A 27,808-nucleotide genomic window follows, 5' to 3' on the forward strand; every position below is an offset into this window, starting at 1 on the left:
AACATACAGCAAATACCAGGCCCCACATTATCAGCAGACATTTGGAAGACTTGTAAGCACCCGATGGGAGGAATTTACTTTCATTGATTGCTTGGGTTGAGTTGGTAGACCACTTCACGTGATCGTCCAGTGGCTGTTTTTGGCAAATAGAACTGTGAAACGATTTTGTCTGCCGATTACGTCAGTCCTCAGTCGTTGGTAATTATGCGCACACGTGGGCAACTGGTGGTCAAAGTCGCGATCACGATTGGCAAGTATTTTTATACACATATAAACGTTTCGATCAGGTGCTGCTGATGGAACTTTTTTGGGAATGTTTTATCTGCATAATGATCAGATCTTGTCTATAACATATGTACACTGCTCCAAAGTCCACTTGAGGATGCCAAAATTTGACCTTGAACCACTTCTGAGACCATCCATTGGCACGTGATTCGCTTTTCTGCCTATCTATCTATCTATCTATCTATCTGATGGAATCTTTGCTCTAGTACACACAGAGAAAAAAGCACTGAAATATTAATATTAACCCGAAGATTTCGAAACTTAGACTATTTTCATATTTAAAATAAATCAATTTCATATTTAAAATCAATATTTTTATATTTAGATCAATAAATTTTCTAGAAATATATATTTGTATATATATTTTAAAGTTTTGTATATTTCGATTAAATACATTTCAATACATTTATTCTGAAATCAAAGTGAATTCCATTTAATTGAAATGTTTGTGTTTATAATTAATAATAATTTTATTTAAATATGCGTGTGTGTTCTTTTTAGTCTACCATTTTCTCTGAGTGTACTGAGGGGCATTACCCTAGTAGTTTCCCCTAGATATAATATAAAAACCATAGGCGGCACTTTATTCATTTGTATTATTGGGGATTGATATAGAACTTCCCAATAAGTGGGCAGAGCAAAATGTATTAACAACTGGTTGCCTCATTGGAATTACGAGGAATTTGCCCTAGCAACATTCAACTATTTGCGATACATCGTTCCACTAATGTCAGATAAGATATATGTATATATTTTTGGTTTCGTCATATTTACGCGAACTTCACGTGCGTTGCGCGAGACGAGACAGACCCGCGGATGGAGTGGGGAGGCGCTAAAAGTTATAAATAATTATCTACTAATTGATTCGTCATTTCGAGTGGAAACGTCTGGTGTGTGCGCGAGCGATGCCTGAACTTTGGTTAGTAGATACGAAATGCTACGCGTAGATACGGATGGACGAGCGCGGCTCGCTTTTATGGCTGCAATAAGAGTGCCACTCCCCCCAATATCCATTTCGATGGACGCTCGCGGGTCTTGAGGTTGAATGTCCAGACATAAGTGTTGCCACGCGACCTGGAAGTGAAACCAAATCCGAGATATGCATAATATAGCAGTTCCGTAGGGAAAAAGGTCACTCACCTGGTCTTGTATAGGGGGCACTCGTAGACACGCTGCAGCTCTTGTTTCTCCTGGACAATGGACTTGATGTAGATGACAGGCATGGCGCAGAGCATCTCCTTGGGATGCAGGGCCACGATAGAGTTGAGCTGACAATCCCAGCTGGCCCCATCCATATATAGGTCATGGACAAAGGCACCCTCCATAGGTGGAAGGCTGATAAAAGATTACAGATAGAGATTGGAGTTAAAGGAAAGTTAGGAAGGTCCTAACGTACGTGACATCATCCTTTTGCTTCTTGGTGACATCGCAGCTGATCAGCATGCGGTCCAGTGGCAGATCGTGCTTCCTGGCACTCTCCTGCATAATGGCCGTGAGGAAGCTCTGTGGATTGAACAATCCACCCAGCCAGATGGCGCATGGAAGCTTAAAGTCGTTCAGCCAGCCGGCCAGCTCCTTGATGCGATGCAGTAGATCCGCGAACCAGCCCTGGAGGCCCAGCATGCTGGGATAGGCCAGCAGGGCCCAAGCCCCAGGCACATGGTCATAGAAGATGGCGTGATCCAGCCGCTCCATTTCCTGAGTGATGGTCAGCTCTCCCTTGAGGCCCAGCATCAGTTCGCGGAGAGATCGCTTGATCTCGCGAATGAGGGCATTCATGCGCTCACATTCCTGAAGGGCCACGACCACAAAGGGGGTCTTGCGCTCCACCCGATTGAGCAGCGCCTGGAGATTGAACTCGTCCTGTAGCTTGTCCAGAAAGTCATCGATCATGATCTTCACGAGCTCCTCCCTGGGTGCACCACAGTGAGAGCTCAGCTCCGACTCTCTGGGCTGCAGCTCGAAGATGGTGCGTAGCAGCTGCTCAGAGGCGGTGGTCAGGAAGCCAATCTCCGCATTTGGGTGAAGTCCGTACAGCAGGGGGGACTCATCCGGCAGCATTTCATTGATGTAGGAGTGATAGCCCTCGAAATCTAGATTGGGCGGAGCTGGGAATCCCGGGCACAGCTCAAAGTCGCCATCGATGAGATCCTGTTGCAGAAGCTCCTCCAAGTACGTTTGGCACAGGCGCCTGTCCCAGTCGTCGGTGATGTGGCCCCCGTACATGATCTCGCCGAAAAGGTAGCGCAGATCCTCCCACGGTATGCGATTGCTGCCCTCCAGATAGTTATGCAGCACATTCGACGAGATCATGAGGTCCCCGATGTTGAACGGATAGATCTTGTTCCAGCCCTGAGGCCCGAACTTTCGCCTTTCCCCGGCCACCGCATGGAAGTAGCAGAGGGCGAAGAGAATGGACTTGAATTCGGCCTCTTGGGTGCAGGTCTCCAGCGCGTCCTGAGAGAAGTTATCCCAGGCCTTGTGGAGGTTGGCGGCCATCCCAGCTGGCGGCTCATTGACCACCTTCAGCGACGACTCCAAGATGCCCTGCGGTATAATGTGGTACTGCGGATCCGGAGCCGGTTCAGCGCTGATGAAGAGACGGAAATTGGACTCCCCCTGGGTCTCGGACTGCAGGACAATGCGCTCGATGAGTTTTTCCAGCGTCGGCAGCCAGTTGACCACCAGATGAATGTTCTGCAGGATGACCCACTGCTGACCCGAGGCCAGAGCCTGGTGTATGGCCTGTTCGGCCAGCAGCTCCTGGCCTTGGCCCAGCGAAATGTTAACCAGTGTCTCGGCTTCTGCGTGGAAGCCCTGCTTCTGGCCAAACCGCTCCACATCCCGGATGGGATCGACACCGGGTGAGAGTATAAAGAAGGCCGGTGTCGCCGCATTCAGGTCCTTAAAGATGGCATTGAACGGCGGCGTCTGGACCTCCGCATACGATCGTCCCATGGTCTGCTCAACGAACTGGCACATGGCATAGGTCATGCGATCGGGCCGCAGGGCTCGGACAATGCACAGCTTCTGGAGCGGCGTCCGGTGCTTCCACTCGCCCGGAAACTGTTCCCGCTCGGGGGTATCGCTGCCCATAAACTTGCGCCATCGCTTCGTGTAGTTCTCCATGTCCTTGTCGATGCCGTAGAAGTGCTCGATGAGGGTCAGCGACTTGATGCCGCCCCAGGCACTGCGCCCGACAAAGTCCAGCGGCGACAATGTGCTCGGATCGTGGGGATATCTCAGCAGGAAGTCCGTCTCGTCCTTGGAGACCTGATCGGCGGCAATCAGGATGCGCAGCGTCATGTGCGAGGTGAAGGTCAGCTTGTCCGCCTCGAAGAGACCCCTCAGCGTGTAGCGGTAGGTCTGGAGGGTGATGGAGTCGACCAGGTGCAGCACTCGCTTCTCGTAGTTCTTGCAGTCGGGCGCCAGGGCGATGGCCTGCCGGAAGACGTGCATGAAGGACTTCAGCGAGAACTTGTAGATGGGATTGATGCGGTTGAGGTCGGTGAGGACAAAGTACAGGATTGCCGCCCGCTTGGCCGCCGAACGATAGATGTTCCGCGTGTCGTCGATCTGCAGGGTCGTGAGACGAGCCTCCCGCACCTTGGCCTCGATTTCATCCACGGTGCGCTTGGTGTTCTCCAGATTCAGTACCAAGGCATGGTCGTCGAGCACATTCTCGCCGGCAGAGGCTAGTCTGGCCAGGAGCTCATCCTCGAGGGCTTTTAGGGAGATTTTGAACTTGTTCTGTTGGACGGTTACCTCCGTTTTCATTTGCTCCAAGTCCGGCCGCTCAATCTTGACCACTTCCGCGAGCAGCTGCTCCTCGAGGCCATCCGGCGTCACCGTAAAGTTAATCAGGGTCGTCTGGGCCTGCATTTCCGGCTTGTAGTGCGGATTGGCCATCTTCGTGTGGAGTATGAGCCGGAAATTTGCATTAAACTCGATTTCCTTGTCGCCAATCCGCAGATATCGACCCTTTTTGATCAGCGCCCGGCTCAGCAAGGGCTCCAGCACAGTGTCCATTGACTCTTCGATTTGTTCAATGAGCACAGTATCGCCCTGCGAGATGCACTTCTCCAGGGCCTCCAGAAAGCCACGCTGCCGAAGGCGCAGCACAACCAAAGATGCTCCAAAGCGGTTCTTGATCCACTTGATGCCTTGTCTGCAAAAAGGGAGATTTTAACGATTTTCTTAATCCTTCTTATCCCACTTACAGCTGTGGATCAATCATTAGCGGCCATCGCGTCGTGTACTGCAAGATGGTGGCGTTCTCCGTGGACATTCGATCCATGGGCAGACCCTCATTGTTCCAGGTTGCTATCTGGGCATCGTCCGAGAACAGGGCCAAAGTGTCGACGCCCTCGGTGTGGGGTATCTGCGGCTGTACGGTCGGGGCACTGACAGGTTAATCCCGGTTCTTGTCGAGGCGAAAGTGCCCGGCTACTTACATCGATTTTGCGAAAGTTCGGCAGCCACATCTTGTGCTGCAGCTCCTCGCGGTAACGGCGCGTGAAGCAGCCCACGTACGACAGGAACGAGGAAATTAGTAGTATATCTCCAGGCAGGGTTCCAATCTTGGCTTGTAAACTGGCAAGACAATGAACGGGGGGGAAAACGGGAAGCGGGAAGCGGAAAAGGGAAAGTCAAGTACAAAAAGAGGCAACGATGGTTGGGGGGCTGGAGGGCTGGAGGGAACCGGGTCGGATTCCGTTTGATGCTAACAAATCGTATAAATTACGGGGGAAGCAGGAAGCCAAAGGTTACAGGCGTCTCAGCATCCGCTGCAGCCTTTGGCACTCGGCTTCGTCTTGGGATGCATTTAAATTGAAATGAGGGGAAATTGAAAAAATAATGATGTTGGAGAGGTTGGATGTTGCAAGCTTGTTGCTGCTTGTGCCTGCCTCTGTTGCTGACAATGTCGATGATGGAAGCGGAAGCCCCTACTTCGCTCCCCCTCATCCCGCCAGAAGTGGTTGCATAAATTATCAGAAATTGCTGCATTCCAACTATTATTGAAATATTTTAGCTTATTTTATTAGAGACAAGCGAAGGAGCAGCAGGATCTGAACAGAATTTAAGTCACAGACAAGAGCAAGAGGAGGTATTATTATCGTATTATCGTTGCTGCGGCTTAAGTACATATTTTCAATTAGTGTTCTACTGAAAGCAAAACCCTACACACCAGCAAGCATTTAAACTGCAACTTGAGAATGATTTATGCTCATTTATATGCGCAAAAGTGTCCTGTAAATAATGCTTTGTAATTGAATAATCTAATAATTGCACAGGCATTCCCATAGAATCCACAGTGTGGCAGATTTTTTGGGGGGAGGGGGGGTTGCCAAACAAAATATGGTATGCAAATATTCGAATATCTTTCAATTGAATGTAACCTTCGGTTATCGGCATTGATGACACTCGCTCCGATCCCTTCTGACTGCGCTCCTGAAAAACACTGAAAAGCCTTGGATGCAATATTTGTTTTTCCAAAGATATTCTATGGAATTTTTGGTTAAAATACCTGTCGGGTGACATAAGAGAATTTTCATTTAAAACACAGGTACGAATACGAGTACGAGAGTATTTTCCGAAGGCAGGCAAAACAATGCCATCAGAACCTGCAGCAGCAGCAGCAGCAGCAGTAGCAGTATCAAAAATAACAACAATAAGTTGGCTAACAAATATTGCACATCCTACACATCCGACACACATATCTCCTGTTCTCTGGCTCTGCTGGCTGTGCGTATGTGTAATGTCATTGTCAAATATGCAGAAATTTATATGCAAGTCAGAGTCAGCTTACCCACACACACACTCACACACACACTACACAGGTACGGGGTACACTGCAGTTGGGGGTCAAATTATATTTTCATAAATATTTGAACAATTCTCTCGCATGTAAAGTCTTCTACTGAATGCTGCTACTGCGGACGGAGGCTATTGCTCCTTTGCCAGTGCAGCACTCAATGGGGCATTAGTTTGTATATTTAAGGCACACTCACACACACACTCACACACACACACAGCCACATACCTTTTGGTTTACATGCCACAAATTCATAGACCAGCAGCCAGGCGTGGAAGTTGTGAAAATTTTTCATTTTTCATAATTCAATACGTATTTTATATGCATTTACAGCATACCATACCCCATAACCATTTCCATTCCAATTCCGGCTCCCCTGCCGATTTAACTGCTGACGATGCCCGATTGTGTGGTCTTCTGGTCGTACCGGAACAGGCCCCGGCCCCGGCACCGGCCCCGGCACCGGCCCCGGCCCGTCCCCTGACCACACACACGTTTGTGTTTGTGTGAATTTTGCAGTTATTTAGGTGCGAAAAATTCAACACCTCAGCCCGTTACCAGACCCCAACCCAACCCACCATCATCATCATCCATGCCCTTTGCGGATTTCTTTTGGCTTGCACGCGCACTCAATTGAATTTCAATGAATGCACCAGAAAGCCAGTCGAGCCACACGGGGAAAAAACCCATTCAAAATTATCCAGATATTCAGGAGGTAATATAGTGTTTCATAAATATTAATTTCCTTCAAAATAGCTATAGATATTTCACACAGTAATCAGCTTATAAGCAAACTGTTGCTATCTGAATATTTTATAAGAATAATAATATTAAAAATGTATAATATGAATTTATATATCAGATCAAGGTGAAAGGTTGAAAGGAATTGTTTGAAGGTGGATTGGATTTGGGTAGTAAAATAATAGAGATGTCAATTTATTTATTGAAAACTTTGAGTACGAACTTTCATTGTTCATTCATTACCATATCGTAATTTCTTTCCGTGCACTTGGCCAGTCAGGCAGTCAATGGGCAGCCAAAGGCGTCGGAGTGCGTGTTGTGTGCACGGCCAGCTATTGCTATTGACATCTGAATTTGATTACGATTTTTGTGAGTGCTTATTGCATGTGCTCTGCCCCGGCTCAGATTTACGTTTACGTAATTGCGGGGTAGGGGAGTGCCCAACAACTACTATTGCTTTTATGCTTTTGCATCAATGGAAATTCAGATTTTGATGAGGTTTAAAAATAGCTAAAAATCCCCCTAAAGTTGGGCATATCGTGGACAAAACATAACTGACTTCACCGATAATTTCATTCGCAATTAGAAATCACTTTTTGGTACACTTTTCATGATGAGTTTGTGGAATTTCCTCAAAGAAATGCAAACTTTATTGACGTGTTCTCAAATCGCGAAGGGCTTAGCCCTGAAGTTGTGTCGCTGTTTGGCTTGAGCTCTCCCCGTTGCCCCGTTCTTTCACGCTTGTCAACTACAATTTGATGGAATTTGGGGTATCACGCCACGTCGGAGAATGTTGCGAGCAACAGATGGGATAAGTCGCGACGCGGGTTGACAATGTCTGTGCCTCCTGCCTGCTGCATGCTGCAGCGTAAATCCATTTCATTTCGCAGCACACAATTCGGAGTGTAATGGCGGATAGTTCATTGCCTCCAATGGAGTGGTGCCTGCAATCGACCGAATGAACCGGGGTCGGGGACCCTTGTAGTGCCCCAAATGAGCGCAAGTAAATAACATTTACGGCCTTTTGTTGCTGCGGTGGACCGCAAGTAAGCGAAACTCCCGGTGCCGCAGAAGCCGAAGGAGGCGGTGCAGGAGGCACACCGCGGTTCAGGCCACTACCTTCAACAGATGGGGCTGGAAGGTGGATGGGGGACGTGGAAAGCAAAGCAATTACTGCGATTGCGGCCGCACACAGAATGTAAATTAAATTTAATAATTGATTACGCATAAATGCAACACACTCGCGGTGCCCACGGATACGGATACGGATACGGACTCGGACACCCGCACTCGCCCTCGCACCCAGACCGACGCACTCGACACTCACCTCTGGACGGACTCGCGCCAGCGGACATTCTCGTTGGCCAGTCCGTTGACCAGACGATGGGCCAGGTCAATTGTGAATGAGGTCTTGTCCGCCTCGCGCTGGCACTTTTGCTTCTCGGCCACCGCGTGCTCGAACTCGGCCTGAATTTCCGCGAGCTTGGCCTCCAGGTTGTTAATCTTCGATTTCAGATACTGCAGGCGCTCACGAGCCTCCAGCAGCTCCTGGTGTGAGTCCTGCAGGGCCTGCTGCTTGGGGCCGACTATCAGGAAGACCTGGTGATAGCGATACAGATTGATGACCCAGGCACACAGACCAGCAGCAGCCACTGACTTTTGCACGACTTTGTCGGGATTGAACTCGGGATCCTGCAGTGAAGTAATCCCTTTGTGGTAATCGATGGAGTGTTAACAGGACTCGCGCTTACCTTGAGATACTCCTGCAGCGTTTCAATGATATTCTGGTGTATGTTGTCCTTGTTGTAGTTGAGCAGATCGTTGAGGAACTGATCCACCCGCACCATCATCAGCTTGGCCGCCTTCCAGCTGCGATCGCGGGGTATTTTGCCATTGGTGGCCAGCAGCACCATCACAGCGGCACACACGTTGATCACACCCTTGGGCGGGGAGCCGAAGGACTTCAGTTCGGTGAGATTGTTCTTATTGAGGGTATTGAGTGCTGCCTGGGCGGCCACCAGGGCCGGCTCCGCCTGCCGCAGATCCTCCTCGCACATCTTGGTCTTGATGGAGACATCCTCTTCGATGATGCGGACCCGCTTCTCCTCCTCCGAGGCTATGTAACGCTCCCGCTTCACCTTCTCGCTCTCGGCACTGACGATGACAATCAGCTTGTCGGCGGCCGCATTCTTTCCCGCCAGCTGAACTTCTTGGATGGCCAATTGATGCTGTGTGCGTGGGGGTAAAATTAGGAGTAAAAACTCAAACCCAAAGTCAGGAACAGATTCGGAATCGAAATCAGAACCAGAGTAAGCTGAAAAGTTTTCCCCGGCTGTTTGAAAAATAATTAAAGACCCGGCACGATGGCTCAATATTTACTTAAAGGCAACTTTTGCGCACAAATTGCGGGCGCATCCAGACAAATACAATCTCGAAACAGTATATACTATATATCCGTGTATATGTGACTATCGACAGGGCTGATAGGGAGCCCCCCACCCAGCATGCGGACGGGGAAAACTTGTTTAATTGAAGCGAAAATTCAATTTAATTCAATTAGTTTAAATAACATTTGGCCGCGCTGTGCTCTATTCTCGCTCTGGCACCTCTTTTCCCACCGCCACGGCATTGCTTTTCCATTGCGTATACGCAACGTAACCGGAAACGACGCTGAAAACTCTCAAAAGAACGACAGAGAGCTCTGTGTCCAGCCTTCCGCTTCTCCGGTTACACCCATTGATGTTGCCGTGGAAAATGGACAGCAGATTTGCTGTAACAACAACAATTCAATTAAGCGCACTAATTGAATGGCCGACAACGCCTTGGCACCGGATCGGGTGGCGGGCCATTGTGCGGGCCAGGAAAAGCCGCCAGAAAAAGTGATGCTGATGCATAACAAAATGATCGATTCAAAGAGTACCCAGTAAAAGTGAATAGAACTGTCCGAAATTCTCACCGGTTTAACTACAATAAATATTCCCGAATTGAAGCTTCCTTTCTATCTGTTTCATCATCCCCTTTTCAGGATATTATTCGAGGCATAGACTCATCCGAATCGTCTGTGAGTCGGATTCGTCGCATGGCACATTCATGGTATATAGTGTACATATGTGCAACCGTGTGGCATCCATCCATTTCGTGTGCCCCTTTCCATCATTTACTCACCTTCAGGGTGTCCACCTGACTGGCACACTCCGCCAGTTTCGCCATGCCGCTCTGGAGGCGTGCAATGCGCTCGGCAAACTCCCCGTTTTTGTCCACCAACAGTTTGCGGTAGAGGAAAATGTATTCCAGAAAAGTTTTTGGGGTCGTGTAGTTGTAGCGTTTTTCATTCTGTAGATAAATTTTCGATATCTGATTCACGGTACCATGGACGTAAGCCATAAAGCAACCGATGGGCGGCACCAGCGCGGGCTGTGTGTATAAATGGACGAGCCGGAGGTCAGCAAAACAGGGGACTTTAAGTGTCCGTTGTGACAGGTTTCAGTTGTAAATTGTGCACGACAGACGCATAAATAAGGGCCGGGGCCGGGGCCGGGGCCCAGACTGAATACGAACCTCCAAAATGCTGCTGATTTCGCTGAGAAACTTCTGGGATACGGACTCCAAAGCGCTCTTGGGCCACTCATGGAACCAGTCGATGGCAGTACGACTGATGATGGCCGGAAATTTTCTGGCCCGCACACGCAGCGTCTGCCCCACGGGGGAGAAGCAGAGCACCACTTTAAGCAGCCGTCGAACCTTCTCAACAAAATATCGCCAACAGTTGTCCTTGGTGTCCAGGGTGCCGCTCTGCTTCACTTCATTCCGTATGCCATTGATGATGGTCTCCAGATGGTCATCGTTGAAGAGCTCTGGTATCTCACCGGAGGCCAGCAAATCGTTGATGAGCATCAGTATGGACTCGTCCGGTATTTGGGCATCAGAGATGAGGAACACCGAGGCCAGATTCTTGAGGCCCACCTTCATATAGAGACTGGCGATCTCCTCCCTCATGTCGAGCAGGCCAAAGCCGCGCTTGATTTGAATCTGGGAGACACTTAGCGACGAGATGAAGGCAGCCAGGCGAGCGAGGGTCTGCTTCCCGGATCCGCCCACGCCAATAAGCAGCGCATTGCCCCTTGGACTTTCGAGAATGCGATTAATCCTGAAAAAAATTCAGCTGAGCCATTGGGAAGTAGGGAGGCGGGTGCTCCACTTACCGGCACACGTGTATCATGGCATCTTCGAAGAGGACTAGATTCATGTAGCCCACCACCTCGTTGTAGCTGGCCTGGGCCTCCAGCAGCAGTTGATAGAGCGAGTCCCAGCTCTTGAGAGGCATGTACTTCTGGTCCACCAGCGACTGGGCAAAATGGCTGTATATCAGGGGCTCTGCAAACACAAACTCCTCGTCAAAGTCCTCAAAGTCCTTCTTGAATATGTCCCGAATCGAAGACTTGAATGACTTGATATCATAGGGATCGACCAAACGATCGTGATAGACCCGAAAGGCCTCGTGCACATAGAGCCGGATTAGTTCTGCGGGCCTGCTGCAGACGGTGCCGCCATACACGTTTGCTGTGGCCCCACCGCCCGCCGAGGCCGGCGCACCCACACTGTTCATCAGACCCTGGTAGATGCCCGTGAGGTCGCGCAAATTGAAAAGGTAATGGAACTTGACGGCCGTCGGCAGGAAGGCGTACTCCACACGTCGATGGAGGGCAATGCCCACACGCACCAGGAGACTGCCAATCGTGCGTATTTCTTTGCTGAAGCCCTGCGTCGGGCTCTCGAGGTGACCGTTGAGAATGCTCCCGTAGATGTACTGCAGGATGTCCTCGGGCGGTTGCGACACGGAGAACACACAGAAATGGCGCTGCAGGCGTGGGTCAATGGTGAAGGAGCCAGCCGTCGGATTCATGCAGGCCGCAAACTGGCAGTGTCGAATGTCCTTCAACTGCAGCCTCTGGCGATCGTACCTGTAGTGGATGTCGAGCAATCAGAGCAGCAGTGGAGGAATTATCACACACTCTTACCATTGCCTGTAGTCCATGAACTGTCGCATAATTGTGTGCGGTTGCACGGTCCCGTATTCATCTACCTCCGGCATGTTCAGGTCATTGACAAAGTAGACAAGCCGTCGCTTGGGTCCACTGGGGGCATAACAGCGGCCAGACTTCTTTTCTAGCGGACGGTCGAGCATTTTCTGGAATATCTCCGATGTGGTGTAGAAGTTGAAGTGCGTCGCCTGCACTGTGGTCAGCAGCGGTGTCGAGGAGGATGTCGTCCGGCGTACGTTCCCTCCAGTTGAGGCTGCTCCGCCGCCTGCGCCTAATGGGGGATTGGACAGATGCTGATGCTGATGCTGTTGCTGCTGCTGATGACTGTCTGTGACAGCAGTCACTGCGATTTCAAGAAGCTCCTGGTCACTGGCATATTTGCTGAAGAGCTCACGGAAGATGGCGCCCTTGCCGCAGCCGGAGCTGCCAACCAGCATGCAGGCCAGATTGCGGTCGATGAGCAGCTTGAGGAAGTAGGCCAGGCGTGTGGTCTCTGCAGTTGAAATGAGCACGTTCTGTGTGCCCGGAGGCTTACTGTGCATGATTAGTTCTCCTATTTTCAAATGGGTCAAGCACGCACCTGCAATGGCATCTCGGCATCGATTTGACCATCCAGCTGCTGCTGGTCATGGGCGGCCAGCTCGGACCATGCCTGGAACTTTAGCGTTTGCACATTCAATTGATAGTCGAACACAGTGCCCTGATTGGGCAGCTTCACATCCTTAAATTCCCCCGTCCACCACTTGTGGAACTCCCGATGCCAGTCGATGATTATGTCCTGCAGCAGGGCCGATCCAAAGCTCCAGACGGTGGCATACACAAATATCGTCTCCAGGGCCATCTCAGCGGACTCGTGCGAGATCTCGCCATGGTGCAGACTGTGAGGATTGACGGCAGTAGTGGCCCCATTCCCTGCTCCACCTCTGTCGTCGGTGTCCAGCAGACACTCCAGCAGATGGCAGGTCATTTGAATCATGGCCATGTCCGTGATGGGTGTAATGCGACGGAAGTCACGATGCCGCTGCATGAGGCAGGGAAAGTACTTCTCAAACAGCGTCGTGAGGATACCACGCTCAATCATATCCACTCGCGTCTCCAGCCAGGACGAAACATAGCTGCAGGGAAAGCACACATAAATTTAAAAATTCAAAAGGGGTTCTTATACTCACGGCGACCAGCCCAGATCCTGGGGGTTGATGTACAAAATACCCGCACGCGAGACTGTGGCAGGAGTGGCTGCCTTGAGGTGTCCTACCTCGAACAGCAGGCGCATCTCGCGCTTCAGGGAAATCCTCTCGTTGCTCGCGAGCGTCAGGATCTTGTTGTCGTCCATCAGTGTGTTGAGACTCTCGATCCACATGGGATCAATGTCTCCGTCCAGAACGATCCATTTTGGGTTTCCTGGCGGCATATTTGCCTGCTCCCTCATTATCGAAGAGAACAGGCCATCCTTTCACTCGCGCGTCGTGGGATTGACAATCCCGAACAGCTCATCATTCGACAGAGCCTTGGGATTGAGCACATGGCAAACGGGCTTCAGCTTCTGAATGCGATAGGTCTCGCGAAGGGTCTGCCATATCTTGGTCTTGCCCGTGCCCGCATTGCCCACAATGAAAACCGAGTGGCGTACGTCCAGGAGCTCTTGCAGCTGCACCACCTTCATGAGGAATCCCTCCTCCGGCTGGAGCTTGATTTCGTTCACCGCCCGCCGTATGGTTTTCTCAAACTCGAAGACCCGCTTCCGTGGCACGTCCAGGGCGGGAAAGAGGTCGCCAATCAGGCCCATAAATATGGGCACATCCTCCGTCACAATCTTGGGTATGTTGAAGTCACGCAGCGCCCGCATCAGCACCTGATCCTCGGGCCGGCTGTGGTCATCGCGCTTGAGTGTGCCGGCCACCACGAGCACCGACTTGATGGCGCGCAGACCCCAATCGTAGTGATCCTGCTTGGACAGCAGCTCCTTGCACAGCGTGTAGAGGGTGATAAATTTGCGTGCCAGGAGACGGGCATCCTGGAAGCCCTCGGCCATTAACATAATCTCACAAATCAAAGCAAAGTCCGGCACAATCATGGCGCAAGGGCGAAACAATGTTTTCAGGTTCTCCGGCAGCTCCGTGCGGCCGGCATAGCCCGGATTCATGGTGATAAAAATTCCGACCGACGGCTCCAACGAAATGCGCTCGCCCATAAAGATAAATTGGGTTTTATGCATCTGTAAACAGAGCAGAGGCAGTGGCCGCAAAACAACCAGGAACGAGAGGTCCACAGCAGAAGACCAGAAACAGCATCACAGGAGCAGCATCCACAACAGGACGGACAAGGTGGCCCAAGCAAAAGTAATCAATGCGCAGCATGGCAAAGAAGCGGGATAGGATAGATGGTGGGTAAAATCAATTTGCAAACGCTCCTCGTGGCCACCTCGTGGCCCAGTACCTTTATCGCCTCCTGTATGGTCTTCACCTGAACGGCCACCACGGACAGCACCTCCACGCAGATGCGATTGAACTCGTCAAAGCAGCCCCAGGCACCGGTCTGGGCCAGCCCTTTGTAAATGTTGCCACAAGATTTGTAGTCCATTTGCTCCGAGCAGTTGAAGACATAAACCATTACGCCCAGCGCGCGTCCCAGGTCCTTGGTCGTTTCCGTTTTCCCGGTGCCGGCAGGTCCAGCGGTTGCACCAGCCAGTCGCAGTCGCAAGGACTATCGTCCCGCAATTTTGGTAGATGCGGCAGAGCGGGGAGAAAGGTGGCATATGTAAATTGCAAGGGGAATTTATTTTCCACTAACGAGTTGTTTAATTTGCAGCGTGCAACGGAAGGTAAGGTGCGTTGTTAATGGATGCTTCCAGGGGCCGGTCGTCCGGTCTGTGGGGTTGTTTTAAATAGCCCCAGGATATTTGGCAATCAATTAAAAGTTATTGCTTAATTGGAAAATACTTGGTTGAGACTCAAGGCTATATCTGACACACACAATTATGCCCATGAATGGAATCCACTTGGATTTTTTTGCAGCAACAGGTTAACTTCGTTTCTGTTTTGGTCACGAGGTTCGTAAACATATTTTTAGGACTCTGTGGCAACGCCAAGACGATGTTTATACCAAAGACTATAAAAACCTCTTCATTTTTAAGAATTCGGTGATCCAATGAATCCACCTAAATTTATGAACAAATTGGACTTATGGAACAATTAGATTTATGGACGTATGATATTAGACTTTGCTAACATTGATGCAGAGACATACATACATATGTAAGTGGCAGGAGAGACGCAACGATAAACGCCTAACGTCACGCCGTGCCACCACTTTGCTGCGAAGAGAGATAGCATGAGAGACAAAACGCAAAATTAGTTCTCGTAGCCGCTTATAGACACGTCCCCCGGCTATAAGTCGAAGAACTGAGGCTCTATTTGTGACAAACTTATGTTTTGCAGCACACAAAGCCAGTCAGCCAGTCAGCAAAATTGGATCTGATAATGTCTGCCGCAATGCTAGTCCCAGATCAACTGGAAAGCCAAGCTGACGCATATATATCTCTCGCTCTCACTGCATGCTCCTTCCATCAGGCCTCTGTGTTTTTGCGAATAGTCAGTTATCAAAGGCTAATGTCATACGACCATAGATGTAGTTTCTCTTTGGTCGCAAAGATCTTTTTTGAACTCTGTGGCAACGCCAAGATAATGCAAACTAAATCGGAGATCTGGCCACACTTTGAGTAAATAGAAAGCCGCGTGGAAATTGTGAAATTATTAAAAATGATCGCGAAAATAACCTGGAAGTGCGGGATCAGTTGTGTGTTGTGTTCGAGTATATTATAAATACATACATATGTAAATACTATATATTTAACAAGTGAATGAACCTATGTTTTCTATTAATATCAATGTAAACAACTTGAGAAAATTGATTGGTAAGTCCTAAATCGAACATGAGAAAATGGCCTTATTTACATACATAAGTACAATATACGATATACTCTTACATACATACATATATGTATGTACATATGTACATAATTCATAGCCTGAGTTTAAGGGTAGACATTGCTCTTTATATTTTTAACACGTGTGTTATAAATTGTGGTTGGGATGGGAGATAAAATCTGATTGTGCGTACTGCGTGAAATATGCAATTGTTTGATAAAAAATGGCGCTAATTACACGCGCAAATACGTGCAAATTTATTGAATTTCCGGCAGTTTCTTTCACTCCCCATTCTCGTTCACTCTTTGGTTGATTGTTTCTTGAATGGACTTCAGAAGCAATGGGACACGGTCTTTCAATTATTCAAAGCCGACTATGGACTTTTCATGTGTAGCGGATTTCCGCTGCTAAACCCATTAACGCCCCCTCTCCGTCAGAAGACTTGTATTTACTTCAAATGGATTTCTTAAGTGCAGAGTGAAGGTAAATACGCGACTCACCTGCGTCAGGGTGATGTAGCAGCGATCTGTGAGCGGTGTGATGACCAGTCGCGATGTGTTACCGAGGTATTCGTAGGCGTATCGGAACTCTGCATCGCAAATGTTGGCAAAGCAATCCTCGTCGCCGCCGCCCGCACTGATGGCGGTGCCTGCCCCACCGCTGGAGCTGCCCGCCTGGTCGTCGTCCCAGCGATGGCGCAGCTGGCTCTGCCACTGGAAGGCCAGGGAGTTGTCGACCTTGGAGGATATGATCTTGCCCACAACATCCCGCGAGTGCACATCAATGGTGCAGATGGTCATGATCTTCTGGCGATCGCCCGGCGACAGCTCTCCCAGCAGCAAATTGATCAGCGCATTTAATTGGGCCATCTGTCGCTTGTGGAGCTCCTTCATGACGCCCTCGTAGCCCTCCTCCATGCAGCTGAACGATCGATTCACATCCGCCGTCCAGCTGATCTGGCTGCAGCAGAGGGCCACTTGGGCTGGCCAATCGTAGAGCCAGAGCTCGCGCGGCTTCTCGCCAAAGGCGCGCAGAGCTCTGCGGAAGAGCTCGTGGAGGGTGCTCCGCATTTGCTGGATGATGGCGCGCAGCCAGAGCTCCACACGGCCACTGCAGACGATGAAGGCGGGCTGATCCTGCTCGGCCACAAAGGGCACGTACTCATCGTTCTCCTTCGAGTGCATGCCCACGGCATGGGTGGTGTTGGTCTCGTATTGGAGCCTCAGAATCGAGTCGAATAGCTTGATGAGGTGGCGATCGATGACCTGCGGATTGTTGCCATTGGAGAGTATGTCCAGCAGGTCGGCGGCCGAGATGAAGTAGAAGCGGGGGAAGGCCAGCCGCTTGGTCTCCAGATAATCGTTCAACGCCTTCTCGCAGATGGCCAGACGCTGCTGCAGTTGCAGCAACTGGGGCAGGACGTCCTCGTGCCGCAGCACCACCTGCATAACGACCCGCACTCCACTGACGCGTGCCAGCAGCGCCGTGAAGTCGGCATCAATGCGCTCAAAGTTGGCCGCATCTGCCGGCAGTTGGGCTCGGATGTCCGCCGAGCCGATGAAGATGCACTCGAGGTAGATCCACTTGCGCTGCACCTCCAGCCAATTGACAATCAGGGTGTCGATGCCACTGAGGACACGCTGCCAGTGGCCGAGTTTGTCGAGCAGGTACTCGATGTGCTTCGATGTGGAAATATTCTGCAGCTGCATCTGGTTGTCGTCCAGTGTCTCGATGAGCTCCTCCGACACCTTGAGCAGCTGTATGCTGGGACGTGTCTGGTGTGGCTCCAGCTCGAATTCGAGATGCGCCCACGTGGCCTTGATTTCGTCGAGCACCTTGGTCACGGTCAGCTCCTTGATGGCGCGATCCACGGTGTTCTTGATGTCCTCCTCGTGATGCTGCATCTGCAGCTTCAGCAGCTGGGCGAGGCTCGTCGACTTGTTGCATTTGTACGACAGCTGTGCGGGTGAGTGCATAAACGGTCGAATATTTTAATTATTTCATCAGTAATTTGAATACATTGGCAGGGCTTGCAACGCACTCCAATTAGAGTACTCATATCTCTGTCTGGCATTAACAAGCCTATAATTGCTGCATATAATTGTTGGAGATGCATTTCGAAACCAAACATAATATATGCGTTATAATTACGCATTTTGACTGCTCTCCGACCGACTTAATTAACAAGAACACAACAACAGAGGCAGCATCAGTATCCCAGACTGCATTCCTGTGTCGGCCCGAGGCTAAGGATCGAATCTACCACTCCCCATGCTAAGCCTGTTGTAAGTTCTGTTCAGAGTTCGGTCCAATGGCTGTTTGGTAATTAAATAATGCATCTAATCCGTAGAAATGCCTGCAGTTTGGCATATGCTCTGATAACTGAATGTTCATTCGGGCGACTGTTAAGGTTAAGGATTAGTATTTTGATTTGGATATACACTTACAAGCTCCTCCATTCGGTGCTGTCCACTTAGCTGCTCACAGGACGGGGAGAATACCGGGAAGACATAAGAGATTTGATTGGAGTTTAGCTAGTGATTCATTTCAATTATTCGTCTTGATTTGAATTGACTGAGCTGCCTCTAGCGGCTTAGATGCATACATACATACATATGTATATCCTTGAGTAAACTCTTACCCCCGTGCAACCGAATTTGTTTGCGTTGCTTTATCCCACTTTTGGCTTACAAATCGAGTGGCACCGATGATGTCTATGTCGGCTCCACAACATGGTTAACGCGGCGTCATTCGATGTGACAAGTTGCTCGCCTGCAGCAGCTCCTGCACCAGCTCCAGCTCCAGCTCCAGCTCCAGCGCCTCCTGTCATCCTCCTGCCGTTTGGCGTTTGCCAACACATCACCTGCTAATGTGTTTGCCCAATGTGCGCCATTGTGCAGCCGCTGCTGCTGCTGCTCCTGCTGGCCGCGCACCGACACACACAAAGAGAGACATCAGGCAGTCGGGGCAGATTGCAAGCTCCATTCCTCCATTGTTGGGTCGCTCAATCATTTGGAAAGACACACACACCCACGCATATACCGTACACCGCATAGATTCCCATACCTCGCCCCACCATTGATGTCGGACCATTATGCTTACCTTTGTCAGTTGCATCAGCTCGAGCCAATGGCGTTCCGTAATTGCTGGATTCTGCAGTTCGGTAATGGCCCGCAGGGAGGCCACCAGCTCCCGGAGGACACCCACAATGTAGACATAGGGCGCCCAGTCGCGTATACATTTGTCGAGGGTGCGCAAATCGCGCGTGAATTTCTTGCACTCGTGCTCCATATCGTCCGTGTCGATGAGCAGCCAAGGTGTCGCATGCCAATCAACAATGCACGACTCGATGACACGAACAAAGTCCCACAATTGCTGAGTGGGGGAATCAAAACACCGGATATTTAGGAGCATGTACTCGTATGTATGACTCAATCACCGCGATGAAGCCGCGTGTTTAATTTCCTATCTTCCAGATGGATACGATACCTTTACTCGCCTGAGTTCCACTTCGCACAGCTGCAGGGTGGTCGTATCGGGTGCCGCAATGTCGAGGAGTCGCGCCCAACGCGTGTAGAGACGCTGCTGTCTGCCGAAGCGATGGAGACGCACGTAGACCTCGTCGCAGGCGTCGTACACCTGCGGACAGGGCACTCGAAAGAACTGCAAGGAATTCAGAATCAGATATTGTTCAACGCAGGACAGACAGACAGCCCACCGGCATGCGTTGGAACTGCCTGGCATAGTGCTGCAAGTGGCACGTGTGCAGGCCAATGAGCGAGGCGACTCTTTGCTGCTGGTGGAAGCGTGTGTCCTGCAGCGCCTCCTGCTTGACGCTGCTGCACTGCTTCAGCTGTTGCCACTGCTGCGGCAGTTGTTCGATGCTGCGCAGCAGCTGCGATTCGTACTCCACATTGTAGGTCTTGAGCAGGGCCATGATGTCCTTCAGCGGCTTGAAAACAGTATCCGCGTACGGCTCGCGCTGACGTATCTCCGCCATGATGGCCAGAACACGAAGCAGCGCCTTAAAGTCCTGGCGTGCAATATGCAGCTGCAACGTCTCATGGCCGCGCGCAATGAAGGCATTCAGCTCCTGCAATTGGAGGAAGTTTTAGCTCTATTCAAGGCCCTTTTTTGGGTGCGACTTACCTTGAGGGTGCCCTGGACATAGCGGAGGAGCCACTGCTTGCAGAGATGCGACCACTTGCAGGCCAGATTCAGCAGACCGTACTTGAGGGGCTTCAGATCCAGGGCCAGCCAGCCATTGATGCACTCCCGATTCTCCATCTGGTCAATCGCCTCGTGCACCTCGCTGTACTGCTCGATCTGTGGGGGTAAGAACGGTGGGTGGGTGCTCCAGGGCGTTGACAACTTCATTTGACTGGCCCCCAATCCTAATTTATTTGCTAATTTTCCACATATGTGTGCGCACAATGCGGCACAACACTAAGCCCCGGATGCTGTATAGTATACGCTATTTTGTATATATTGTTGGTAGTGGCGTGGGTTTATTAAGCGCACCAGCTGCCCCAGAGGCAGCTCAATGGCTAGTCATAAATAAAATGCCGGTCAGTGATTTTTCGTGCTCTATTCTTGGGCTAGGGTATCGCTGAATATATGACCTACTGCGACACGCAACTGAATTCCACGAACGAAGGCGGGCGTGTGTTCTACGGGGTTAGTTTTGTCTACAGGAATATCTTGAATTAACTCAAATTTAGCTAGGTTCATGTTCTTTACTCAACATACAAATTAAAACGAAACAAATAGGAATCCCTGTTCGGTAAATACTTACTAAGATGGACCTGTGCTAGTGATGGTACTTGTCACTGGTGTGAAAAATCTACCAAAATCTCAAGAGTTCTTGAATTTTCCCATAAGAAATCCACTTAATTCCCGAATGATTCACTGAATTAAAGCCTGAAGCCTGTCGAAAACATTCGTATATCCTCCATAAGATATCCCCCTTCCACTGCAGCTAATATCCCTCCTAAGGATTACTTCCATTTAGAGACGTTAAGGGTAAACGTGTTTGGCATTAATTTTTGAAAGGGAAATTAAATGAAATGTTCAGAGCATTAGGCCATTCGGACTTCGTTCTGGCGCTACTGGCGGTTCTTCCTGCCGGGGCAACTTCTCTCTCATTTTATTGGGGCAACACCCAATTTCACACGCCTTGCCTTCCATGTCCATGTCCAAGTCCACGTCCACGTCCATGTCCATGCACTTTGACCATGATTTGTTGTTCTTCTGCCTGGTCTGTTGTGCTGCCCCCGCCCCTTCATGATGTGGCATGAATGCACGAGTGTGTGTGGTGCGCCTTTTGTGTTATTTATTGGATGCTTTTCGGGGCGTTTGATAATTGTTTAAAGAAAATATTACGCATACGTCGGCGATTTGCCTGCTGTTGCTGCTGGAGAATCCGTCCATAAGTCAGCGACGGACGCCATGTGGCGGCCCAAGCATCTCTTTTTGGTGCTTATTCCGGCACAGATTTTGGCTCTGGCCCGGCCGCACACAACACATTTGACCCTAAATGGTCAGCATTTATCAAGCGTTATTGGTCTCAGGGGCTACACAACGTAAATTGTGTGGTTGCCAATCGAGCGACCCACTCGGTGACTAGCGTCCGTCTGTTCGTCTGTTTTTCCGGCCCTCTTCTTCGACTCTAGCTCTTACCAATATATGTTTTTCCTTCCGCTGCGGAGCGGAATCTTGTGTGTCTCTTGGCATTTTGTCCCTCGGATATTTTGGCATTATTGGGGATTTGGCTTACCTCTTTTTTGAATGTCTCCATGATGGCATAGCCGCCGCCGCTGACATGCTGTGTCTGCTCTTTGGCCGCCACCATGCACGCGGCCAGCACATCGCCGCTCTGCTGGGTCCAGAGGAATGCATAGGCGTTGAATTTGGCAGCATAAGTCAATGCGGCTCGAACCGTATCATCCAGGGCATCGCGTATGGCTTTTTCCAGCATCTCCAAGTCATCCAAGCCTGCCTCTGCGGGGGACACTGAGGGGGAACGTTGACGTTGAAAATGTGAAAAGCATGCAAGGGGGAGGGGAGGTGTGTAATACCACGGCATTCCATTTTTTGGCTATAAGCCTTGGCCGCCTGCAGCAGGTTGAACTGCACGGTCTGGTGCTTGTCCTTCTCCTCGACCTCCTCCATTGTTTGGGTCTTCGGATCGTCATCATCATCCTCATCGTTATCATCTTCATCATCCTCTGACAGGGCATTGTCAGGCACAATTCTTGGCATGCAGTCGCATGTCTGTTTTATATCGAGCAACAGCTGCTCGACAATTTGTTGAAAATTATTTTCCACACTTGCATTAAAGGCTGGCGAAAATCGTATTTCCGTTTCCGTCAGTTCCAATTTCACCTCAAAGAGTGGAGCATCGTTGACTGTTGTTGTCGTTGTCGTTGTTGCTATTGCTTTTGTTGTAGCGGTTGTTGCGGTTGCTGTCGCTTGTGGCACTGTGATTTGCTGTAGAACTAACCTTGCCTCACTCGCTGTGCAAGTCGCAGTCGGAGACGTAGTCGGAGTCGGAGTCGGAGTCTCTGAAGTGGCCCCTGGCTCTGCCACAGACAACGGAGGAGTCCTCGCTTTTGCTGTTGCTGTCATTTCTTTGTACAAATACTCTAAACTGAATTACACGGCGTATGAGTAATGCGAAAATTAAATTTAGTCTTCAGTTTGTTCATGGCACCTCTGCCACCCTCTGCTTGACTGGCGTCTGCATGCAATCACGAAAAGTGCCGTTAAGTGAAACATGCAATTGACGCATGAATGCTTTTTGTTGTTGCATGTAGCATGTTGCATGTTGGTGTGGTTGCTGCTGCTGCTTTCTCTGCAAAGGTGTCTTTTCGTATTTGCGGTTTTTTTTTTTGGGTTTTTGAGTGGAGTGCAATTTTGTGCTCATTTACTTGATTAGTTTTGATGAGACATGAAAGGAGCTGCTGCTGGCAGCGTGTCGGAAATTAATAAATTTGTTGCCTGCTTAGCTATTGGCTGGTGCAAGTGGAAGGGCTTCAAAATTGATGGATGGTAGTGTTTTCGGGGGTATACGAGTATGTATTGTTATTTGTAAAACCTGGATCTCATGGCCTGTCGCACTTCGCGGACAATCAACTGATCAACGCTGGCCAAATATTTGTTGTACTGCCGTCGCTGCGCGTCGGGAAATTCCCTAACAAACTGGAGACACAGAGAAACAGTGAGACAAACATCCTGCATTCTCAAAGTGATCCCACTCACCTCCTGGACACTCAGATCTCTTGAGTACAGCTGAAACTCTTGCGATTCGTAGTTGAAAAACAAACAAAAGTTGGCTATCAAGAGGCGATTGAGCAACATTTTGGTCTCATCGCATTGCAGCAGCCGCAGACGCACCCGCTCCTGCTGGTGGCGTAAATCCAGCAGATTTCTGCCATATAGACTTCGCTGATGCAGCGGCTCTCGACTCCAGCGCCGCATGCTGGCCAGGATGGCATCCAGATTGTCATGCGATTGCTGGAGACGGGCGAACAGGTCACGACTCTGCTCAAAAATGCTGGCTATAAGCGGCTCATCTGAGGGGAGACAATGGCTGGCTGGAATGTTAAGGTACCTCCCACAGAGAAGTACTCACCGTAGCAGCGCCAAGTCAACTGGTCGCAGGCCACTGCCACCTGCTCATCGATGGCCGCCAGCTCGTTGCGTATCAGCTGCAGCTCGGCGGCGGCACACTCTCCCGTCCGGATGCCATTGTAGAACTCCCCGATCTTTATGAGGCGGATGCGTCGCTCCCAATAGGCATCCCGCTGGGCGTACAGCGACAGCAGCTCCTTCGGCAGCTGAAAGAGATCGCCGGACAGGCAACCAGTGGCCTGCAGGGCCGACAAATACTTTGTCTCCTTCAAGAGGGTAAACAGAGCCACAGAGAAATTCAGATGCAGCTGTCGGTCATCTAGCGATTGGGCGATGACTGCTTCATCCAGTCCCTTCAAAATGAGCTTGTCGATGCCCCCCTGCCAAGTGGTCCAGATCTTCATTTGGAGATTGCTGAGCTTGGTGGTCAGAATGTTGCGACGGGAGAGCAGAGAGTCCCACTTGGGCGGCATCCTCTGCAGCTCTGATTTCTCCAACAGCCTGGACAAAGGGACAAAGGGGATATTAGGTGGATATCTTATTCAGTGGCCCGGAATACCTACAATTTCTCTATGAGCTGATTCAGCTCCTTGGCCCCCAGCTCATTGCAGCTGTTGATGTGCTGCTCCAGCCACATCATGGCCCCCGCAATGGGGGGGAAATTAAAGGGCATTGGCAGGGCAGCCAGGCCACGAATCTCGTAGCCGAGCAGCACCTCGGCCACACTCCCCTCCAGCTGCTGCAGCTCCGAGTCGTAGATGGCCAGAATGTGGGGCAGAATCCGCACCAGTTCCGGCTGCACGGCACTGCGCTGCAGCAGGCAGCCGAACATCAGCGACAGCTTTAGCAGGTGCATCCAACTGTGGCACTGCTCGAAGGCCTGCAGCAGGACGGTGGCCAGCTTCTGCTCCAGCAGTTGCATGCGTTCAAAGAAGAGCGCCTGTTCGCGCTTGAAGCACTTCCATTTGCTGGCTGCCGGGGCCGTCAGATCGATGTCCACGTTGCTCCATTGCTCGAAGAGCACTTTGAACTCGTTGAATATCTTTATGGCGATGGCCACGGCGATGGCGATGGCGCAGAGAGGGATATTGTTAAATGACTCTGCCACTTGGCGGTGCTCGGTAATTGAAGAGTGTTGTCTTACCTCTCGGATGCGCTCGGTGAGCATTTTGCCACGCAATCCGCCAATTTCGAGTTTCTCCAGTTGCTGAAACTGAACCGCTGCCTCGAACACCTGCCGCAACTCCGACAACTGGGCTAAGAAGCCATCGAGTGTTTGGCCAAACACATCCTCGTTGCAGAAGCGCCACAACTGCTGCAAATCGTCGGGCGGTGGCGAGTGGGCGGTGGCACCGGCTCCAGGGAGGGCTGGCAACAGAACCTGGCTGCTGGCATACCTCTCCTTGTACTGCAGCATCCGTTGCCTGGGAAATGGGGAAAAGCTAAGGGAAACTTCAGACAGATGCCGGAGGGTTCTCACTTGAAAAACTCCAAAACATTGCTGGTGCGATTGATACGCAACAGGCCCTCGTCGGCATCGCCCTGGAAGAGCAGTGGGAACTCCAGGTCCTCGGCGGCCCGATGCACCAGCATGTTGCATATGCAACGCAGCAGCACACTCATCCTTTGGGTGCTCCGATAGTACCGCGCATTGCTCCACACCAGGTGCACCACATGAACGAGCGGGGCAATCAGCTCGTGGCCATTGCTGAACTGCACCGAGTTGAAGGCGGCTGTCTGCCGGAGAAGGGGCTGCAGCCACAGCGAGACATCCTGGGCCTCCACCCAGGCGGCGACCAGCTGCCGAAATGCCTTGGCATACGGCTGATGGTAGACGGACTCGATGCGCTCCAGGATCTGGCCGAGAGTCTTGTGTGTGGCCTCGCGTAGCTGCTCGTAGATGTTCTGCAAATTGAGTTTGCGGTTCGTCCAGAAGCCAATCTCCTGGGCAGGCATCGACACCACCGTGATGTGCTTGGCCTGCGACTGGGCGGCCATGCCGATGGCCTGGCACTCGGAACGCTCCATGACAATGTCATGCATTTGGGTGGTCCAATTGATGAACATCTCCTCCAGCAGATTCCGAAACTTTGGCTCCAGGGCGGGCAGCAAGTCCCTGCAAAGGCAATGGGGGTTGCGAATGGGACATTGCTTTTATTTGGAATCCCATTAAATGCCCAACTTTCTGGCCAAATGGGGGAAACTTTTTTAATGAGAAAAAAAACATTATATTGACCCAATTGAAAACAAATTTGCACTTGGATTGCAGCAACCCCTTGGTTTGCTTTTAGTTAGCAAAAACTGCTTCTATCATTCTCTTTATATGCAATTTTTAATATAAATTTGATCTCAATCAATTTGATTTTATTGTTTTTGTGCTGTGCTGTGTTCTCTGGCTCTTGGGCCTGGCTGCTGGTCATTGAGTTTTTAGTAATTCAAGTATTTGCTTGGGCCTAATTGATTGGCCTTTCAAGTGAATGGAAAACTCCCTCTTGATATATATATCGCTGCCAACGAGCCACTTCACATCGCGCTAGAGATGGCACAAGGCTTGAGAGAACATTCACTAGAATGCAAGTTAAAATTCCTGGAAATTCCATTATCGTCCAGTGCCCTGATTGGCCATGGTACGAGGTTTTTCTTAAATAATTGTAATTTAATTAAAAGCCTTTTGCAACTGAGGGAAAACCATTAGGCTTTCGCTGGTAATCAAAGTACGAGTATTGTGTACTGCCACCACGTCTTCATCTCTGTGTGTGGCCAAAGGGGTAAATACTCTTTACTTGAAAACTCTTGGAAAATTGCTAACCAAATAAATTTGCAGCAATTCATGCGAAAAGTTAGTCCAATGAAATTCAATTTAATAAGCCTTCTCTCTCTCCCTCTCTCTCTCTCTTTGTCCCTCCTCTATAAACAATAAAACATCGCTGTAGGGGCGACATTTCCAAGACATGGACTCCGAATCGTAGTCGAAGATGGGACAAAGACAATGGCCCTTGAATGGGCTCTGAACTTACCCTTGGTTCACGTGGGCAAACACTTCCTCGACGATTGTTGGCGAAACTAATAACGATAAAATTGTGCGATTGTTGGTTTTCCCCTTAATCTGTGGGGGATAACAATAAAGTATATATGTATTGGTATTTGTTGGTATGTATTTGTGTGCATCGCCCTGTAGACACATGAAAAGTTTTGCCAATTAAGCGAAATACTTTCAAGACAATGGCCGGGCATGGATTGGAGTGGAGTGGAGTCGAGTCTAGTCCCCCCCCCCTCGAAGACTCCTTGCCCCACTGCACTCAATTAGATTAATTTGATGAGATAACACATCTGTGGCAGCTGGGCAACGATACCCTCTTGCCTCCCCCACTTTGAACACTTTCTACACTTTCTGCACTTTCTGTACGCACCTCTGTGAGTGTGTTCCGGACTTCCTTTATGCGCGCCTGCAGATCCTTCCACACAATCAGCGGCCACTCGGTCTGGGCCCTCTCCAGAAGCGGCTGCACCACCTCATCGAACAGCAGCGACATTGTCTCGATTTTGCTGTGCACCGGAAAGTCCCCGTAGAGCACGCTGGATGGGAAATTAGCCGCTGTTAGCGGTGCACCCGTACTGCTGCGGCGTATAAAGTAGGCACACTTGCCACGTGGCACACCGTCCAGCGTGGTGAAGCTGGAGGAGGCTGGCGGTAGGGGTATTAGGAGAGCGCCGGGTGTGACGGCCACCACCGCAGACACAGCTGCCGTTGCCGTGGCCATGGCATCGTCTTCCAGCGGCCCCAAAGCGGAGGAGGAGGATGTTGCGGCGACGACGGAGGCGCCCCGCGAACTCTGATGGAGAGTATACTGATGGTACAAGTCACTAAGGCAGCTCCTGGGCACCAGATCTCCGCCCGGACTGAGCGTCATGACCAGGACGCGTGTGGGTCCATGCAGCCAGTCCAGAACAGTGCGCTGCGGTTACAGATGGCAGGTTTGTGGGGCAGATGGATGGATGCACACAAAGGAAGTTTCCGAGTAAAATGTACGCTCACCCGCAGCTCATCGCTGGCCATCATTTTGGTCCATTTATTCGGTTTGAGGCGCATTGTGGTCGTTGTGTAGGCGGCCACACGCTCCAATCGGGCATCGCTGTAGTCCCGCTGGCCATGCGGCAGCCCATCGCCGCCCATTGAGCCGGTGGGCGGCAGGCCACCTTCCTCATCGCTGCTGACCAGACCGGCCGCATCGGACATTGGTCGGTTGGTCTGTTGGTCTGTTGGTCGTAGTGGAAATTCCGACTGCGGATGCAGAAAATCAAACAGCTCGCCGCGGCGTATGGCGTCTAAATGACTGGGGTGCCCATGAGCCGCTCCGTGTGACCTC

At 50.5% G+C, this 27,808-nt stretch overlaps 2 protein-coding genes across 2 annotated transcripts in view; one reads left to right on the forward strand and one right to left on the reverse strand.

The window, feature by feature from the left end:
* Window positions 1-745: 745 nt before the first annotated feature.
* Window positions 746-27,693, reverse strand: LOC4801176 (dynein beta chain, ciliary). The gene is given in 30 exon segments (XM_033378412.1): window positions 746-1,359; window positions 1,426-1,620; window positions 1,682-4,453; window positions 4,506-4,672; window positions 4,740-4,878; window positions 8,169-8,533; window positions 8,593-9,069; window positions 10,007-10,255; window positions 10,400-10,988; window positions 11,044-11,802; window positions 11,860-12,398; window positions 12,464-12,998; window positions 13,053-14,098; window positions 14,320-14,586; window positions 16,310-17,767; window positions 18,912-19,184; window positions 19,299-19,472; window positions 19,528-19,902; window positions 19,959-20,135; window positions 21,586-21,803; window positions 21,890-22,458; window positions 22,906-23,009; window positions 23,070-23,383; window positions 23,443-23,942; window positions 24,005-24,483; window positions 24,586-24,865; window positions 24,922-25,557; window positions 26,459-26,547; window positions 26,852-27,397; window positions 27,478-27,693. Coding segments are annotated over 30 exon segments (14,592 nt in total). The 5' UTR covers window positions 27,679-27,693; the 3' UTR covers window positions 746-1,259.
* LOC4801178 (uncharacterized) overlaps window positions 15,614-27,808 on the forward strand; it is a 70,566-nt gene continuing 58,371 nt past the window's right edge. Inside the window, exon 1 of the mRNA XM_033378403.1 lies at window positions 15,614-15,796. The gene's annotated coding sequence lies outside the window, so the exon portion shown is untranslated. The remainder of the gene's footprint in view (window positions 15,797-27,808) is intronic.

The sequence above is a fragment of the Drosophila pseudoobscura genome, chromosome 2 (genome assembly GCF_009870125.1).
Source record: "Drosophila pseudoobscura strain MV-25-SWS-2005 chromosome 2, UCI_Dpse_MV25, whole genome shotgun sequence".
Classification (NCBI taxonomy): Eukaryota; Metazoa; Arthropoda; class Insecta; order Diptera; family Drosophilidae; genus Drosophila; species Drosophila pseudoobscura.